This window comes from Onychomys torridus, chromosome 4 (assembly GCF_903995425.1).
Source record: "Onychomys torridus chromosome 4, mOncTor1.1, whole genome shotgun sequence".
Taxonomy (NCBI): Eukaryota; Metazoa; Chordata; class Mammalia; order Rodentia; family Cricetidae; genus Onychomys; species Onychomys torridus.
In genome coordinates this window covers 118,335,030-118,353,488 of record NC_050446.1, presented here as the reverse complement: position 1 = coordinate 118,353,488, position 18,459 = coordinate 118,335,030, and the positions used below count along the sequence as shown (strand labels likewise).

The 18,459-nt window shown below is 48.4% G+C and overlaps 1 protein-coding gene across 9 annotated transcripts in view; it reads left to right on the top strand.

The window, feature by feature from the left end:
- Tox2 (TOX high mobility group box family member 2) overlaps positions 1-18,459 on the top strand; it is a 135,724-nt gene that overhangs the window by 74,784 nt on the left and 42,481 nt on the right. For all 9 annotated transcript variants that reach the window (XM_036183768.1, XM_036183765.1, XM_036183772.1 and 6 more), the window contains one exon: positions 2,464-2,709. In XM_036183768.1, coding sequence (XP_036039661.1) covers positions 2,464-2,709 — 246 coding nt within the window. The remainder of the gene's footprint in view (positions 1-2,463; positions 2,710-18,459) is intronic.

Below are 18,459 nucleotides of genomic sequence, written 5' to 3'. Positions count from 1 at the left end.
GACATCATTCTGGTTACAGGGGGGAGTAGAGGGATAAGAGAGGGCTGTGGAGGACCAGGAGGAGGTTGTCATCACTGTCCACTGGTGGGAAGAGAGGTGGTAGTGGACTACGTAGGGTTTGAAGGTATTTGGGAGTAGTTTTGTTGGAGTTGGGAGGTGAATGAGAGGGAGTGTCAGGTTTGTGGATGGACAGTGACATCATCTAGTGCAGTCAGAGAACTAGGTGCAAGGTAGAGGAAGGGATTGTTGAGATGTCCAGCTGTGGTGCTCGGCAACCAAAATTGGAGGATGAATGTGACATCTAGAGGATTTTGAACACCTGGTTCTTGAGGCCATTCTGGAAGGGAGTGTAAGGGAGAAGGAGAGGAGACCCAGGGTTAACCAGGACATACTCCAACTGGAGAAGAAAGCTAAGGGAAGCCAGCAGGTAGGCGTGGCCCCCTCTTCCAGACCAGACCAGTTTGTCCACCTGTGTGGTAACTCCACAATAGCCCTACAGAGGGAGCCAGTGAGCAAGAGGCGATGTTAGCGTCTCTGGCTGTAAAGAGGAACATGCCATGTGTCCCTGCTCTGTCATAGCTCTATCCAGACCTCCCTAAACTCATGGCTTCATCATCAGTCCATGTGAGCAGCACAGCGCTAGACTTCGGGGGATGGCTGGCTGATGAATCTGCATGCTAGATTCACAGAGCAATACAAACAACAAACCATGTCCTTCCTCCCTCTGGGGATAGAGCCCAGGACCTCACAAGTGCTGAGCAAGCACTCTGCCTCTGAGCCACCTCTTCAGTCCCACGTGCTCCTGTGACTCAGGCCTTTCTTTCCTTCTCTGCACATACACGGTATGAAGGTTTTCTCCTACCCACTAATACCTTTGGTATTCTTCACTGCTTCTGGAATACCCTCAACTACCACCTCGTCTGGTATTCCTCTGGCCCATTAAAACAGAGTCCATGAGACATCTGCCTTCGTGTCCGTGACTTCTCTTTGTCTGTCTCTGGCGGACCATGGGTAGTTTCTTCAGCTCTGTCTTCCAGTTCACATAGCTGTCATCTGTTGGGTCTAATATCCAGAGCATGACGAGGGAAGACCGACTCCCCAGGCTGATAACGACACCAGGCATGGGCAGTATCGGACAGGGAGACTGAAGCTAATCCCGCACATGAACCTGATTCGAAGGTCCTAACCAGCCAAGTCCAACACTGCAAAACTGAGTGGCAGATCAGGGCCAAGCAGGGTTTGTTCTAGGGATGCAGGATGTTCAACATTCCTATGACCCCAGCACTCAGGGGGCTAAGAGTTCAAGGCCAGCATGGGCTACAGAGTAAACCGTTTCTCGATTTAAAAAAAAAAAAAGAAAGAAAGAAAGAAAGAAAGAAAGAAAGAAAGAAAGAAAAGGATGGAGGAAAGAAGTGAGATAAAAAGAAAAAAGGCAAATTTGTTATGATATTAACTACATGAAAATGAGAAGGGAAGCTGAGCCCTTTAGCAGATTAGGGGGGAAATAATTAGATAAAATTAAAATAAAAAATCCGAGGCCACCAAGATGGCTCAGAGGTTAAAGGCACTTGCCACCAAGTCTGACCTGAGACTGATACCCAGAACCCACACAGTGGAAAGACCCCAACAAAGTTGTCTTCTGACCTCCACATGTGCACCATGGTACACACACACACACACATACACACACACACACACACACACACACACACACACACACATTCAAATAAATATAATTGAAAATTTAAAACCCATGCACAATTTTTAAAATTTCACTCACAGTGACCAATGGGAGTCCCTCCACCTACTGAAGCATACTCAGAACCTGTGTCACAAAGTCAGGGCCCAGAGTATATGCTCATCATGATCTACGGTGAAACCTGAGACAGTTACGACAAGAAGAAAGCTAAATGTGGCGCTCACTGTGTCTACTAGCCTTGTCTTGGGCCTGTTCAATGGGGTGTGAAAATGACACCATGAGACTGGCCTAGAGGGGACGCTAACTGCTAGTCTGCACCGACATCTGTACCCCTCACCAAGATAAGGACCAAGAGAGGGCTGGGGATGCCTAGGAGACTCTTACTGCCTGAAACTCCAGTCCCCAGCTCCTCTGCTAACTTACATGACCATTCCCCTTGGGACCAAGTCCTCCGCTGTAAAGCGGGTGGCTGAGGGAGGGTGGTTCTCAGGTGGCCGTGGGCTGGATCTGCTGGGCAATCAGGAACAGGTTCAGGGGAACCCTCTCCCTAGGAGTCCAGACTCTTGTTTGCAGACTCTCAGTGGAAGATTCAGGGAGCAGTGGAGCAGGAGTCTGAGTCAGGAGGTCACTAGGCCTTCTGCCTTGTACTGGGGTCATCTCTTTGCCAAGGGCACTGTTCCCATTGCTGCTGTTACTGATGCTATGGAATATGTTCTGTGGTTTTGAGGCGCTGACCCCGCCCCCTGCCCCTCTGATGTTTTCAGACCTACAACAGCCAGAGCGAGAGCAATGAAGACTATGAGATTCCTCCTATAACGCCTCCCAACCTCCCTGAGCCATCCCTCCTGCACCTGGGGGACCACGAAGCCGGCTACCACTCGCTGTGTCACGGCCTTGCGCCCAACGGTCTGCTCCCTGCCTACTCATACCAAGCTATGGATCTCCCAGCCATCATGGTGTCCAACATGCTGGCCCAGGATAGCCACCTGCTGTCTGGCCAGCTGCCAACGGTGAGTCCATCTCCCATGTGGGCCCCATAGCTCCAGCCAGGAGGGCTTGAGAGGAGCAAGTGGCAGGGCTGAACTGAGGAGCCCTGATCCTGTGCATGATCTGAGTTCCACTGGTTGATTTGGGGGGACACTGCAGAGTATGGGGGTGGCATGGAGGAAAATGTTATTTCTGCAGCTCTGTTTGTGGCCACTTGGGACTGAGTTTTATTGGTTGTTGATAGTGTAACCTCAGTTTTATTTCTAGCAGATTTATTAAGATATATGCTTGCCATCAAGTCACACACACTGAGTGGGTAACTGTACAATCCATTTGAAAATGTTTTCATCCCCCTTCACTGGAAGAGGCTTCAGTCTTATTAGGAATGTCAGTAGTCACCTTATGGTACCACTCCCAGCTGTTGTGCTCAACCCTTGGCCCAAGACAACCTCCCTTCCGTTCCCTTATTTTGCTTTGTTTTGTTTTGAGACACTCTATAGTCCTAGCTAGCTGGCAACTCACTATGTCTCCCAGGCTGGCCCACTGGCTGTTTCCTGAGTCCTGGGATTGCAGGTGTGTACCACCACACCCACTTACCACAGGTTACCTTCTGCCTCGCCTGTTGGCCTGCTGTGGGTGTTTCACATAAGGAGCCAGGGAGGAGGGTGACCGAGAGTAGGTGAACCACAGCAGGCAGACAGAGGCAGGGAAGGATGCTTCAGGATACAGACAGCAAAGGGAAGAGGCAAGGGGCTAGTGAGCTGGTGCCGCCATCAGCAAGGGGTTCCCTTTGCTATGGGGCTGGAGAGTGAGAACTTGCAGCCAGGAGAGGTGAAAGAACTCAGGGGAGCCTGCAGTCAGGTCCTGAATCCCATGCTGAGCTGGGGGGTCAGGGCGGGAGTCTCTGTTGTTAGCATGACAGCTTGTCTGAACTATCAAGTCCCACCGGAAGTCGGTAGAATAGGCACTTTAAGGGACTTCTAACATTCTTAAACTTTGCTTCACGTTTCTCTTTCCTCCCGTCACTTCACAGTTAATATTAGAGTTATAACTCTTACAGTCATGTTTAGGGTAATGGTGATATAAGCAATAAAGGCCTCAGGGTGCTTCTCCACAGGCGCTGTGCTGGTGGGTGTCATTTTGTGGCCCCACCCCACCGCCATTTCCACACACACAGCAGGCCTATGGCCGCTGGCAGCTAACACACTTGTGGCAAAGTGACTGTTTAGGTCTTCTGAGGAAAACCATGGCTGAGCACTGACCGGCTGGACCAACCATGAATCCAAGATGAAGTAGCCCAGCCCCCAGGGTGTCTGACTGGGTCACAAGCGCTCCTGAGGCTGAAGGACAGGGTGCTCAGCTGACTTCCCTGTCAGAGTCACATGCTTTGGGATGGATTGCATTTGCTACCACAACAGTTGCTGAGAAACCACAGTCTAGTTTGTAGCCCAATATAAGCAGAGGCAAGAAGATCATGAGTTCAAGGCCAGACTGAACCTCATAGTGAGACATTATAAATAATTAACTAATAAGTCAACGGAAATGTATGCTCCGCTCTCCAGTTACCCCCCTCAACAAGGCAGTAGCCCCGTTTTCTCTTCTAAGTGGTTGACTGGTTCAGACTCCACAGTCACATGACCTCAATCCCACCTTGGCAGATCTGTTCTGACCATGCCATTTTCTTAGTTCATTTCCTAACAAATTCGCACTACACTGGGTGCCTTTGCTAGGGATTTTCCATAACGTATGGCAGGGCAGAGCCAGATGGCTGCCTTGGGGAGTTGAAGATAGGTCACAACCCAGCCTACAAGGAAAGTTCCAGGCTCGTGAGAGACCCTGTCAAAAAAACAAAGTAAGAGGTACCTGTGGTTGTCTCCTGGCCTTCACACATACATACACCCCAGTGCCCTTCCCAAGCTTCCTGATCACAACAGCTCTGATCATTAAAAGGCTTGCTGTCAGCTGATCACAGACCACCCCTAGCTCCCCTGGGAAACAAACGATGGCTTACATGAGCTCTATGCAAACCAGTCCTTTGCAGATTCCTTTACAACTGGTATGTATCTAGGATGCTTCTCAAATTCACAGTTTTAGCTCTCCATTAGTCTAGAATTGCAGGGGTTCATTCAATTTTATGTTCCCTCCTTACTTAATGAAAGATAAGCCTGACCCCTTGTTACCAGTGCAGAGGTCCCCACCAAATGGGAAATCCAGATAAGAACATGTGCTGGATGATTAGGAGGCAAGGGGCCTTGAATTTATGGGAACTGCAAGGAGAAAGTGTGTGTGTGTGTGTGTGTGTGTGTGTGTGTGTGTGTGTGTGTGAAGCAGGGATTGTGGAAACACCTGCTGGGTGTCAAGCAGCATGCAGAGGGATTTGTAAATGCTTTCTCACACCATGCTCCTCTCAACTGAGAGAGGCAGGGAGGTGATGTGGAGGGGCTAGAGGCTTCCTTTCCGCAGCTGTTCTAGCAAATGGCCGCAAACCTGTGGCTCAGAAGCAGCAGAGATCCATCCACTCACAACCCCAAAGGTCCCAAATCAGTACCTCACATTGAAATCAAGGTTCTGGGTAGCCATGCTTCCCCAGGATGCTCTGGGGTGTCCATCCTTACCTCTTCTAGTTTCTAGAGTGGCGGTTCTCAACCTTCCTAATGCTGCGACCCTTTAATACAGTTCCTCATGTTGAGGTGACCCCCCGCCATAAAGTTATTTCATTGCTACTTCATGACTGTAATTTTGCTGTTATGAACTGTAATTTAAATATCTGACATGTGACTGGGGTCGTGACCCACAGGTTGAGAACCATTGTTCTAGATGCTCCCCTGGCTTGTGGCTGTGTCTCTCCCTGGGCTCTGGCTTCTTTTTTATTAGTGGTAGCTCCCCTGCCCTTATTGTAGGGACATTTATGATGGCCTTTAAGGCTAATCTAGAATGATCTCCCAGTGTTGTGCTCCTGAGCTTGGATTTTGTCTGCAAAGACCACTTCCTCCTGTTACATTTACAGGTTCCAAGGATTATGGCTTAATATCTTTTTTTTTTTAAGTGTGTGATGTATATGCGTGCTTGTGTCATGGCACACCTGTGAAGGCCAGAGGACTCTCCTTCCTCCATGTGGGTCCCAGGGATCAAAATCCAGTTGTCAGACTTAGCAGCAAGTGGCTTTACCCTCTGAGCCCTCTCGCTGGCCCATGACTTGATACCTTTAGCAGAGTGTGGCATTTCCCCACCTGCCCCGCCATGCTTGAACACCCTCTAGGTGCCAGACATTGCTACAGGCTTTGTGATCTCTGAGACTCCTCGACATTCAAACAGATGCAAACACACACTCTTTGAGATGCAAACAGAGAGAAGATCAAGAGTCTGTGGTATCGTTCAGATGTCATAATGTCCCCCAAAGCTTATATGAAAAACTCAGACCCCAGAGTGGTGGCATTGTGAGGTGCTGTGGGCCTTTAAGAGGCGGAGCCTAGTGGAAGGCCCTTAGGGACAAAGGGATCACAAAGGGATCACCAGTATCCTGGTCTCTTTTCTCTCTGGCTCCAGATGTGGCCCTTCCTATCATGCTGTGCTACCCTCAAAAGAGGACCAAAGCCATGTGTGCCCTCAACTGAGCCAAAATAATCCTTGGCTAACTGTGTGAGCAGACTTGGGGATGTTGTCACAGTGCTATAAAGCCGGCAGATGAAGCCTACTTCTAAAAAATGCTGTAGATGTGCAGCTAGTGGGTGGGGGGGTCTGTGTGCCTGGAAGAGACCTCTGGCTGGGATAGAGGAGGCAATAGCTTCATATCTGGGGACATTGGCCTTTGTGGAGTAGGAATATGATAAAAGAAACACAATTTCTACAGAGTACAAAGACACCAGTGCCTCATTGATCTCATCTGCCCAAGGGCATCACTAGCCATATTGACTGGGGCTTGGCCAGTGTTGGTGGAGACTTGGCATAGCACCGGATAGCAGATGATTCTTGAAAACTGCCTCATCTCTCCTGTGAGAAGTGACAATTGGGCAGGAGGCAGGCATGTATCCTACTCTTAGTGAGTGAAAATGCCACCTAGTTCTCAAGAACTCACACCCTACCAAGTCCCTCCTCCATCTACCTCCTAGTTAAACTGGGGGTGAAGGATTGCACAGCCAGGCTCAGGGAGCACAGAGGATGCCTGGATGCCAGGTGTTGTCCCCACAGACCTAGACACCCCCCAAGATGCCATCTCCACAGAATAGGCGAGACTTTGATCTTTGGTAGCCATTCTATCAATGCCAAGGCCCCCCATAGCTCTGACCCCAGAGCCCACCAATCCCTTCTGGTCCCTGCTTGATACCTAAGTCTCTTAGACTGCTCCTCTCCTGATGCTGCCAGTGGGGATTCCATCTGATACTGGAACCAGACCCCATTGCAGAATTAAATACACTCACGGCTTTCCCCACAACGTCCATGTCTTAACTGATTAAACATTCATTTCCAAGACAAAAAGAGTCAATTTGGTATGAAAGATATATTTTGTCGGTTTAATTTAAAGCACTGCACCTCCATCTGACCTCTATTTTCATAACTCAATAATTTTATCCTATGTTGATTGTTTCATTTTGAGAGAGATATTGTATTTATAAATCAGCCTCTAAAATGCTCAAAGAAACTTGGAGAGTGGAATTTATTGAGCTGCTTGTGGAGCCCAAGATCACTTCTGGAATCCTCTGGGAAACAGAGTTTAGAGTTGCTGAGTACTGGGGGGGCGGGCATGCCAGGAAGGGGTGATGCTCAATCTTCTACCACAAGGGAAACCCTACCTTCAGGGAACCAGAGATACCCCAAGGAGGAAAGGGAAGCCTTGGACAGGTGGAAGCAGAATCACAATGGCTTCTGGTGGCCAGGAACCTGGGATTCTGAGAGCTTTGGTCACTGGAATGGTATGGTCCCATCCCAGTCCTCAATGCAAGAGCAGGACATAGGTCACTCAAACATTCTCCTTCCATCTTTGAGGCGCGCGTGCGTGCGTGCGTGCGTGCGTGCGTGTGTGTGTGTGTGTGTGTGTGTGTGTGTGTGTTTGATTGTACAGAGGCCAAAGGTTGATGTTTGGTTTGGTTTGGTTTTAATCACTTTCCATCTAGACTTTAAGTTACTTATTTATTTTTTGTTTGTCTATGTGTATGAATGTTTGTTTGCATATGTCTGCATGTATGTGCAGTGCTCTCAGAGGCCAGAAAAGGATGTCAGATCCCCTGGAACTAGAGTTAGAGATGATTGTGAGTTGCCATGTAGGTGCTGAGAATCAAACCAAGGTCCTCTGGAAGGGCAGCCAGTGCTCTTAACTGCTGGGCCATCTCTCCAGCCCCTCCACCTCGTGTCTTGAGACAAGGTCTCTCCTGAACCTCATTGGCTAATGGTCTGGTCAGAGTACCCAGAATCCTCTCTTCCCTGCCTTCTAACACTGAGATTACAGGCACAGACACCCCCAGTTTTTTATGTGGGTGTTGGGAATACAAATTCAGACCTTCATCCTTGTGCAGCAAGTGCTTTGCCCCCAACCATCTTTCCAAACCCCACTTTGAATCTCATTGGATTTCTTGGGACTTTAGGCAAGCCCATCCTTCCTCAGCCTCAGTTTTCCTATCAGTGAACTGGGTTAGGATCCCAGCTTTGGTAAAATAGCACAATTGCTTTGCCAGCTTCACTCTACTAAGCAAGGATATGATTGGAGGTGGGTAGACTCCCCAGTGCCACCACTACATATGTCAGCTTGTTGGGGACCTACAAACACTAAGCTCAAAGTCCCCAGTGTTGAGTTTTAGACCCTTTGTGCTCTGGTACCTATTCCAAAGTGCTCACAGAGTAGGGTTGTTCTCCTAGCCCACAAGGCCTAGGGGCCAGACCTGGGGACTCGCAACCCAAGTGAAGGAGGGCCTTTGCCGTCTAGTGTCCTGGGGTAGTTGTTAGAGGCAGAAATGCAGTTTGCTTGCACTTGACCAGCTTGCTTTAGAGATAGTTCTCATGGGTGAATGCACAGCCTTGGTTTGGGACTAGAGCCTGGGAGTGGAAAGTCTGCCCTGTGAATTACCTCTGAAGGTCTTTAACAGCCCTAACATTCTTCTGCACTTATTGCTCTGTGCTGTTCCCTTCCAATGTTCCTTCCTGCTCATTGCTCCCCCACCCCCGCAGGCTCATTCTACCCTGTTTGACAAGCATGGGTTGAGACACAAGAAATCTCCAAAGTCTGAGGCACAAAGAGCAAAGACCTACAACTCAAACCTTTGTCCACCAGACTTCTTAATGACCTGGGCAGTAGACAACCCTCCACCACAAGGCCAACCAATTGTTTTTATTATTCTTAATGTGTGAATGTTTTTGTCTTGTGATTATATAGTTAGCTTTGCCTTGTAACAAATCACTACAACCCTTAATAGCATAAAACAATCCATTTTAATTATCTCTCATGATTCGTGAGTCAGCTGAGCTATCTATCTCTTATGATTTCTGGGGTCAGTTCGCCATTGCCTGGGCTCAGTGTCTAGGAGAGTCTAACTCAGCATCTGGCTCGTGTCTGCTGGAACCAGTTGAGGTATCTCAGCTCTGAGTCTCTCATCACCAGGAGCCTAGAGAAAGGCTGGGCCCTAGGATGTAAGTTTCCAAACTTCTTATTGGTTGATAGTCCTTTGGCCCAAGTCCAACCCAGAGAGCCAAGCAATAGAGCGCCAAACCCACCTCACGGAGGGAGAAATGGAAGAGCCATGCAGAAGAAAAGGACTCAAGAGACAGGATGGTGGCCATTTCTGTAATCCAATATGATGATTAGCTTTAACTGTTAACTTGGCCCAACCTGGAAGAGTTTTGATTGGAAAACAGTCTCAATCAGACTGGACTGTGCATGACTATAGGGGTTGTCTTGATGGTTAATTGATGTAAGAAGACCCAACCCAAGCCAGGCAGTGGTGGCTCATGCCTGTAATCCCAGCCCCGGGGAGGCAGAGGCAGGTGGATCTCTGTGAGTTCGAGGCCAGCCTGGTCTACAGAGCTAGTCCAGGACAGGCTCCAAAGCTACAGAGAAACCCTGTCTTGAAAAACAAAACAAAACAGAAAAAAAAAAAAAAAAAAAAGAAGACAACCCAACCCACTGTAGGTGACACCACCCCCTGGTGAGCAAGCAGGCAGCGTGTGTGCATTCATTTCTCCCTGGTTTGGGCTGTGGATGTGGTGGGAGTAGCTGCTTCAGCCCCTGCCTTAACTTCCCCAAATGATAGACTGCCACCCAGAATAGTAAGCCAAATAAGCTCCTTTCCTCCCTAACTTATTTTTTTTTTTAAAGCATTGTCCTGGTTAGCTTTTTGTCACCTTGATACAAGATTGAGTCATTTGGGAAGAGGAAACCTCCTCCACTGAGAAAAAGGCACCACCAGATTGGCCCGTGGGGAAGCCAATGGGGCATTTTCTTGATTAATGATTGATGTAGGTGGGCCCAGCCCACTGTGGGTGGTGCCATCCCTGAGCAGATGGTCCTGGACATTATTATAAGAAAGCAGATTAGTGAGCTATAAGGAGTAAGCCAGCAAGCAGCACCCCTCCATGGCCTCTGCTTTAGTCCCTGCCTCCAAGTTCCTGCCTTGAGTTCCTGCCCCTGATTTTCCTAGATGACAGACTATAAGATGAGAGATGAAACAAACCCTTTCCTCACCAAGTTGCTTTTGGTCATGAAGTTTTATCACAGCAGTAGAAACTCTTAGACAAATTATCTATCTATCTATCTGTCTGTCTGTCTGTCTGTCTTTCTTTCTATCTATCTAACTATCTGTCTGTCTTTCTATTTTCTTTCTTTCTAGTTTAGTGTGTGTGTGTTTGTGTGTGTGTGTGTGTCTGTCTGTCTGTCTGTCCCTCAGAGGACAACCTGAGGGAGTCAGTCCCCTGTCCTTCCACCATATGGAACCGGGGAATCAAATTCAGGTCATAAAGCTTGGCAGCAAGCTCCTGTAGCCACTGAGCCATCTTGCCAGCCCCACCCCCAGAGGTGCTTTTTGTTGGGATATTTTTATCCCAGCAGCAGGAATGAAAGTAGAACACTTACTGTTTTGCTTCTCTGGACGGTTTGTGCTTATTTGTTTTGTTTTCTTGACTTTCAGCACCTTCCAAAAATCACAGTCATAGGCCCTGTGATCAGGCTGACCTCAGATCAAAACCCAGCTCCCACACTTGTTTCCAGCACTGTGTGACCCAGAGCAAGGGGTTCACAGTCCTGTGCCTCAGTTTCTTCATTTGTACTTGCCCTGTAGGAAGAACGTCTGTAATTGGAGGGAATCTAAGTGGCACACAGTAGGTCCAACCAATATAAGCTACTGTGCTTAGTAAAGCATTCTACTCATTGACTGGGTTTGAATAGACCTTGTCTGCTGAAAGTTCAGCCAGCCTGACCTACTGGGTGTAGGTTTTGCTGTGGCATGTTTCCGGTCTGTTTATCAATGCAAGTCTTCAAGATGGGTGGTTGGAAAAGCAAGTGGGAAGCCCTGAGGCTGGAGATGGGGTGGGAGTAGCAGGGGTTGTGGGAGCGAGCACATCTATTATGGCAGGATGTCATGATGTCATCCGGGCTGTGGCATTTAAAACCAACATCAGTGACAGCTCTATTTCTAGTTAAAAGATCGAGGGCCCAAGAAACAGCCTGTCCCAGCCCCGTGACCGGGGGTGCCCATCACAGGAAAACAAAGGTAGTCATGCTTTTTGTCTCCTGGAGGGCAGGAGCTGGAGAAAGACAAATTTCCAAAATGGACCCTGGAAAGACCGAAAGGGCAGTGCTCAGAGGCCCTGAGTTTTCTTGGTATGCACTGGAGTCTGGGTGCAACTCTTTCCTCCATTTTTCAGAAGCTGGTAGCCAAAGAAATGTGTCTTTTTATATTTTATAAAACTCAGGGAAAAAATGGCTTTAAACAGCTTTTACTCCCCTGCTATAATTATTTATTTTCAAACACTCCTGCAGGGGACTGCTCCGTCTTCTTATCCCGGACTCCTTTTGCTCATAAATGAACCATCACTTCAATAAATCATTATGAAAACAGAGACTAACACCGGCTCTGAGAGGTTGAAAGATTTATGTAACACATTTATGTCTCCCATTTTCTCATTCTGGTACTCCGCTGCAAAAGCTAAGCTAATAAAAGCTGCTATTAATATTTCTTGTTGCCTAGCAACCCTAGAGCGGGAGTAATAGCTTGGGCTAGAAAAATAGATGACCGATAAGGAAAAATTCAATTCTTTTATTATCTCAGGGGAAATGCCCTTTTACTGGAACATTATGATGTACGAGTGTGAAGTTGAACACAAAAGATTGGTGTGTGAGTGTGTGTGAGTGTGTTTCTATTTTTAATGAACATCATTTTACCCCCACTAACTCTTCCTGAGCACTTCTGTTTTCGTTTGCATCCTCCACCATCCCATCCCTCATGCTTAATTTAGCAACTAGAGTAGTTAAGAATCTGTCAGCGTTTCTTTTTTTAGTTTAAAAATGGTTTCTGCAAAGGTTTACAACTCAGTCATAAAAATTCACTCCCTGTTAGGACTCAGGGCAGTGATAAGCCAGCACGCAGCCGGGTTCTCCACGAATGGATCACATTTGTTGAGAGATAAGATTCACGGATTTTTTCCTCCCCCAAGAAGGAAGGTTGGAGCAGAATAAAGCATGTTTATTTCGGTGTCGAAGTTTTCCTTGGGATCCAGGGACGTTGTCTCTCCTAAGAACAGTTTTCTCTGATGTCTGGGGGAGTGTTAGATGAGGGCAAGATCAGGAGCCAGTCATTTATTGAGCACCTGCTTTGTGAAGCTTGGGCCCATTGCCTCCCCCAGCGCTTATCTGTTGTAGAAAAGGAGACGTAGAAAGGTTGAGGGCCGCATAAAGTAAGAATGTGTGCCATGAGGTCCTCATCCATGTCCTAAGTGCAGGATTTCTCAACCTTGATCCCGCTGACATGTTGGGCAAGGCATTTCTCCACTGTGGAGGGCTGTCCTGTGTACTGCCACTCACTATTCCCAGCATCCAGTACCTCCCTCCTCCTCAAAAGTGAAATTGGGCAGTCTCTCCAGGACCAGGGAGATAGCTCAGTCAGAAAAACTGTAAAGAACTTGCCTCACAAGTGTGAGAACGTGAGTTTGATTCTGAGAGCCCACACTTTGGAAAGTCAGGTGTGGTGGCATGCACTTGTAATCCCAGTGCTGGGGCTCTTTGGCCAGGCAGACTAGTCTGCTTAGTGAGCTTTAGGTTAGGAGGAAACTCTGTCTCAAAAATCAGACGTGGTTGGCACTTGAAGAATGCTTCATGAGATTATCCTCCAACCTCCATTCATTCATGTTTGTATGTCAATGACTGCATATCTGTTGAGACATGCACACACCCACAGACAGACAGACAGACAGACAGACAGACACACACACACACACACACACACACACACACACACACACACACACACTGTTTCTTCACATTGCCAAATGCCCCTTGAGGGACAAAGATCATTTCTAACTGAAAACCATTATGCATAGTTCCTTCTGCTCAGAAGGCTTCCCTATGGTCTATGAGTGGGGAAAGTGTATCAATCACGCAATAAAAGGGAATGCCAAAAAGCTCAGACGTTGGGACAAGTAATATTTTGATGCAGTCTTTTTTTAAATTTGTATTCTATTTATTAAGTGGGAGTGAGGGTCATGCACATATGCCATGGCATGCAGGAGGTAGTCAGAGCATAACTCACAGGAGCTGGCTGTTATTACCCACCATGTGGATCTCAGATATCAAACTTAGGTTGTCAGACATGGGAGCAGGCATCATTGCGCCACTCCAATAATTTTAAAGCTCAGAGTCCACACAACAACATTGACAGTGTACCAGGCATCCTCATAAAGGTGGGAGCAGGCTGAACTCACGCACGGAAAGATGCACTGTGTTTCTAGGCTACAGGGGACAACCGGAGCCTGTGTTGTGCCTTCTCCAACAGCTGGAAGGGGCCAGCTAGCCGTTGGTGTCTGGTTAACACTGGGTGAATGAGAAAGGAGAGTTAATTGCCCAATGTTGCCTAGCTAGAAAAAGAACAGAGCCAGAACATAGGGCCAGGCTTGAGACGCCAAGCCCAGTGCTTTGGTACCCTTTAAACTGGATGGACTGGCTTGTCATTACTTAGAGTTGTACTCAAGCTGTGAAAGGTATAAAGACACTGTGGGATGCTCCAGGTCTGGGGATGGGGCACAAACAGCAATCCCTGACTTCAGCTGGTATCCAATCGGCCCACGCTGTGGCTGGCTCACTTTACCTTCACAACCTCCATGCCAGGCAAGAGCTAGCGAGGACCAGGCACCCCACCATCCTCAGGAATAGAACCACCATAGCTGGCCTTCAAACTCGGATTACTTGGGAGAACAGCAGGTGTTCTTAACACTGGAGGTATCTCTCCAGCCCCCAGCCCCTCCCCCGTCCAATTCTTTATTCTAGGACACAAAAACCTGGAGTTCTCAGCACATTCCTCTAGACTCCCATCCATGCCTGTAACACCACTGCTGGTCTCAGAGCACCAGAGAACCTCTAGCTTTGAGGACTTCACACTTCATGGAGGGTGCAAGAGCCTGAAAGCCTCCTATCAGAGCTAAACACATAGGGCAGGTCTCAGTCCTGACTCACTCACTCTCCAGCCGCTCACCAAGAGGTTGCATGGAACAGAGGCCAGGGATTCAGCCTTCTCCAATTCAGACCTTGACATCACACAGCTGTGTGACCCAGTCATTTCTGTCTCCACGCTTTGTCATCTCAGAAAACAAATCAAGTCAGGTGGTGGTGGCGCATGCCTTTAATCCCAGCACTCGGGAGGCAGAGCTAGGAGGAACTCTATGAGTTCGAGACCACCCTGGTCTACAGAGCGAGTTCCAGGTCAGGCACCAAAACTACACAGAGAAACTCTGTCTCAAAAAACAAAACAAAACAAACAAACAAAAAAGCAACAAAACAAAAGCCCCAGTACTTCCTCTTCAGAGTGGAAGATTAAAGGAAATATCAAATATGAAAGGCTAAGAGTGTCAGGCACATAGTAAGGGGTAAACAAAGTTAGCACTTGGGGAAGGTTCACAAGAAGATACACGGTCAAACAAAGTGTGCTCTGTGTGCCCCAAATACCAGGATACACATGAACACATGTTCATGAGCAGTGCCCCAAGGGCTAGCACGCAATTCCATCTGGGGGAGAGGAGTATCCAACTTCCTTTGCTTGCCTCCGCCATAGCCCATCACCCCCCCCCACACACACACACATGACATACACTTACAAGACACATACACACACACAAATAATAAAATAAAATATATATACCAAGTGTGGTGATCCACACCTTTAACCCTGCCACTGGGGAGGCAGAGGCATGTGGGTCTCTGTGCGTTCAAGGCCGGTCTAGTCTATGTAGCAAGTTCCAAGACAGCCAGAGCTATATAATGAGACCCTGTCTCAAAACAAAACAAAAATAAAAAATTCTGGACCAGGGACACAGGGATTGTGGCAGAATCAGAGAATATTCCTGATTGTGGAAGAGGACCAGAAGCCAGGAAAAGTTAGGAGCTCAAATGGCACTGGGCATGAGAATCTCAACCTTTTATGGGTCTTGTCCACAGCCAGCCTCTCACCTTCTCCTACATTAGTATGCTTCCTATTTTTCTCGGGCCTACTCTGTCCCTTCTGTGTAGCCCTAGGGGGGAGGTTTCTAGACATTTTACCCACTGCTCTCCTTGTTAATCTCCCCACCCTCTTCGGCCACAGTGGTGGGGAGGGCTTCCTGGATGTGGTCACTTTAGGACAGACAAGAAGACAGCAGCAAAAGCCAGAGAAAAAACTTGACCCTGTTGCGATCTCTCTGTTCAGTCCCAATCGCCATCCTTCTTGCTGTGACTCAGCAAACAGTTTGTGATGTTTTATGGTTGCTTAGGCGCACTCTGGAACCGACCCCTCCACCCCCTGCCAGGCTGCTAATCGGAACTGTGACCCCCTGGCCTTGGAGTGCGCAGGGGCCAGGTGTTTAACAGTCTTCCAGGCAAGATGCCAAGCTCAGCAGCCGAGTGTGAGCTGAGCGAATTCGGGGGAAACCACAGTGACATCCGTCAGCCGCAGCTCCAATATTACTGTGTATAATGGCTCTCTCTCCTCCGAGTGCATATTCAGTACCGTGTTCGAGAAAATGAGGTTTTAATGTACCATCGGCATAGCTGAGAAACCATCGAGGGCTCCGCAGTGTCAGGAGCGCATAAAACTTGAGATTTATGGGAGTCGTTTCGCCGCCCCCACCCCATCCCCCACCCCACGCCCCCATCCCACTCCCCCCACCCCACTCCCCCATCCCACTCCCTGCCGGCTGAATAATAAAAAGTCTGTCTCCTGTGCTCTTTCTCTGAGCTGTGGCTTTGACCATACAGAACTTTGAGAGTCTTTATAAAAGACAGCTAGACAGGTACAAACCCATCTAAATATTAAAGCTCTAGGAGGGCACATGTGCTTCCCGGAAGACTCCAGATACACGTTTCTAGAAAATTCTTCTTGTTGGAGACTGAGGCATACCACAGAGGTGCTGTGGCCAGGCTGTGGTGGTGGCAGTGTCATGTCCTTTCCTGGAAGCCCAGTGCTTTGCAGTCCTTGCTTTTCCTGGAGAGTGATCTTAGGCATGTCTTCTCCAACCCCCCAGCCTTGAGTGAAATGGAACTGATGTGTCTGAAACTGTATCACATGGGCAGTGGAGGCAAGAGGATCCAGGGTAGAAACGTGGGCCACATGAGACCCTGTTTAAAAGGGGGGGGGGGCAAGGGGTGTGTCTCCATTGGTAGAGTGCTGGCCTAACATCCATGAAATCTTGGGTTCAATCTCTAACACCACATAAACTGGGCATGGTGGTACACACCTGTAACCACTGCACTTTGGAGGTGGAGACAGGAATATCGGAAGTTCAGGGTCATCCTTGGCTACATAGTGAATTCCAGACCAGCCTGGGCTACATGAGACCTATGTTAAAACAAACAAGATGGAGCTGCTGTTGCATACTCCATGGGTGGCAGTGAGAGAATCCAGGGTGCTGAAGAATGTCCCTGATGCCTAGTTTGGAGGGTGGAGTGTTGCAGGTGTCTCAGGAAGGTTTGTAGGATGAGTGGATGGAGGATGGATGGATGGATGGATGGATGGATGGATGGATGGATGGGTGGGTGGGTGGATGGATGGATGGATGGATAGATGGATGGATAAATGGATGGATGGGTGGATGGATGGATGGATGGATGGATGGATGGATGGATGGATGGATGCATGTATGCATGGATGGATGGATGGGTGGGTGGGTGGATGGATGGATGGATGGATGGATGGATGGATGGATGGATGGATGGAATGTACAAACATCCCTGAAACTGTAGCTCTGCCTACATCAGTGCTTTGGAGTAAGCCAGATAATGATCCTGGTGCCTATGTGATCTGTAATAGGGAAATCCCTCACATCAGCCAGAGGGAGAGAAAATGATCCCCTTTTTTCAGATGTGCACCTGAGATTCAGAATGGTGGGTAGCTGGTCTAAAGACACAGTCAAGAAGTGATGGGTATATGATGGGACCTTCATCCCCTTGACCCCAAAAGTTTTGTGCCCTCTATGCCATCCTTGGGCCCAGGCCCTGAAATAGGGGGTGAGACTCTTGCTCAAACTGTCCTATCCTGTGTGGGGGTAACTGATGCAGCTAATGCAGACAAGAAGGATGAAAACTGACCTGTGATGACCCCACACAGGAAGGGAAGGGATGTTGGTTGGCCAGTGAGAGTCCGTTGCTGCTGGGAGACTGCATCTGGGATGCTGGACCCCTCAGTAGGTTCTCTCCTAGGAGGGGTCATTAGTTGTGTCTGCATGCTAGAAATAGGTACCAAGGCCAGGGTTCAGGGAACCTGTGCCTGCTGACACTAAGGGACGCTTTGAGGCAGGTCACTTCCCCACTGGCCACACTTTATTCCAATGCTGAATGGACACAAACCATGTGACTTTAGGCAGGCGTGAGGTAGCTGAATGGACTTTGTAGATGCTGTTGTCCCCAGGGTTGTGACCCCAAGCCACGGGTCAGGAGAGTCCCAAAGGGCTAGAGTAGATGGTGTCAGGAGTTTGTGTCACCCAACTATGTGACCTCAGCCAATGTTTAACCTCTCTGAGCCAGTTTCTTCATAGAGTTATGAGATGTTCTAGGTGGTGTCTAGGTCCAGACTGAAGGATTCTGCCTGGTCCCTCATGAAATTCTGGAGTATGAACTAGACCATGGCTGGCTTCTACACTCCCATGGTAAGTGTGAGTCAGTCTCGATGACAGGCTGGTAGGAGATGAGCTTATGTGGATCGCCTGGGCTAGCAATCCCTGTAGGTGAGAGTTGATTGCAATTTCATTATATCCACAAATTAAGACAGAGGAGACTTTGTGCCATCATACTGAGTGGCACCGTTCAGACACACAATCTGAATGTCCGTCTATTTAAATGCCTTTGTCCCTCCTTGTAGCTTTGTATGTGCTGGTGTGCCCATGTGCATGCACACAGGAGCCGAGTCTTCACACGCGTCCATTTCTAGGACAATCCAATCCTCTTCTAAGTGTTTTACCTGCCACTAGGAAATCAGTATGGTGGGAAAAGCAAGACCTCGACACCTGGCCAGGGGTTTTCCTGTCCCCCTAAGGATACCACAAAAGTGACAGGAATCTGAGTCTTCAAATGCTCTGTGCTATATTTACGTCTGTTGGGGTGTCTCAGATTCAAG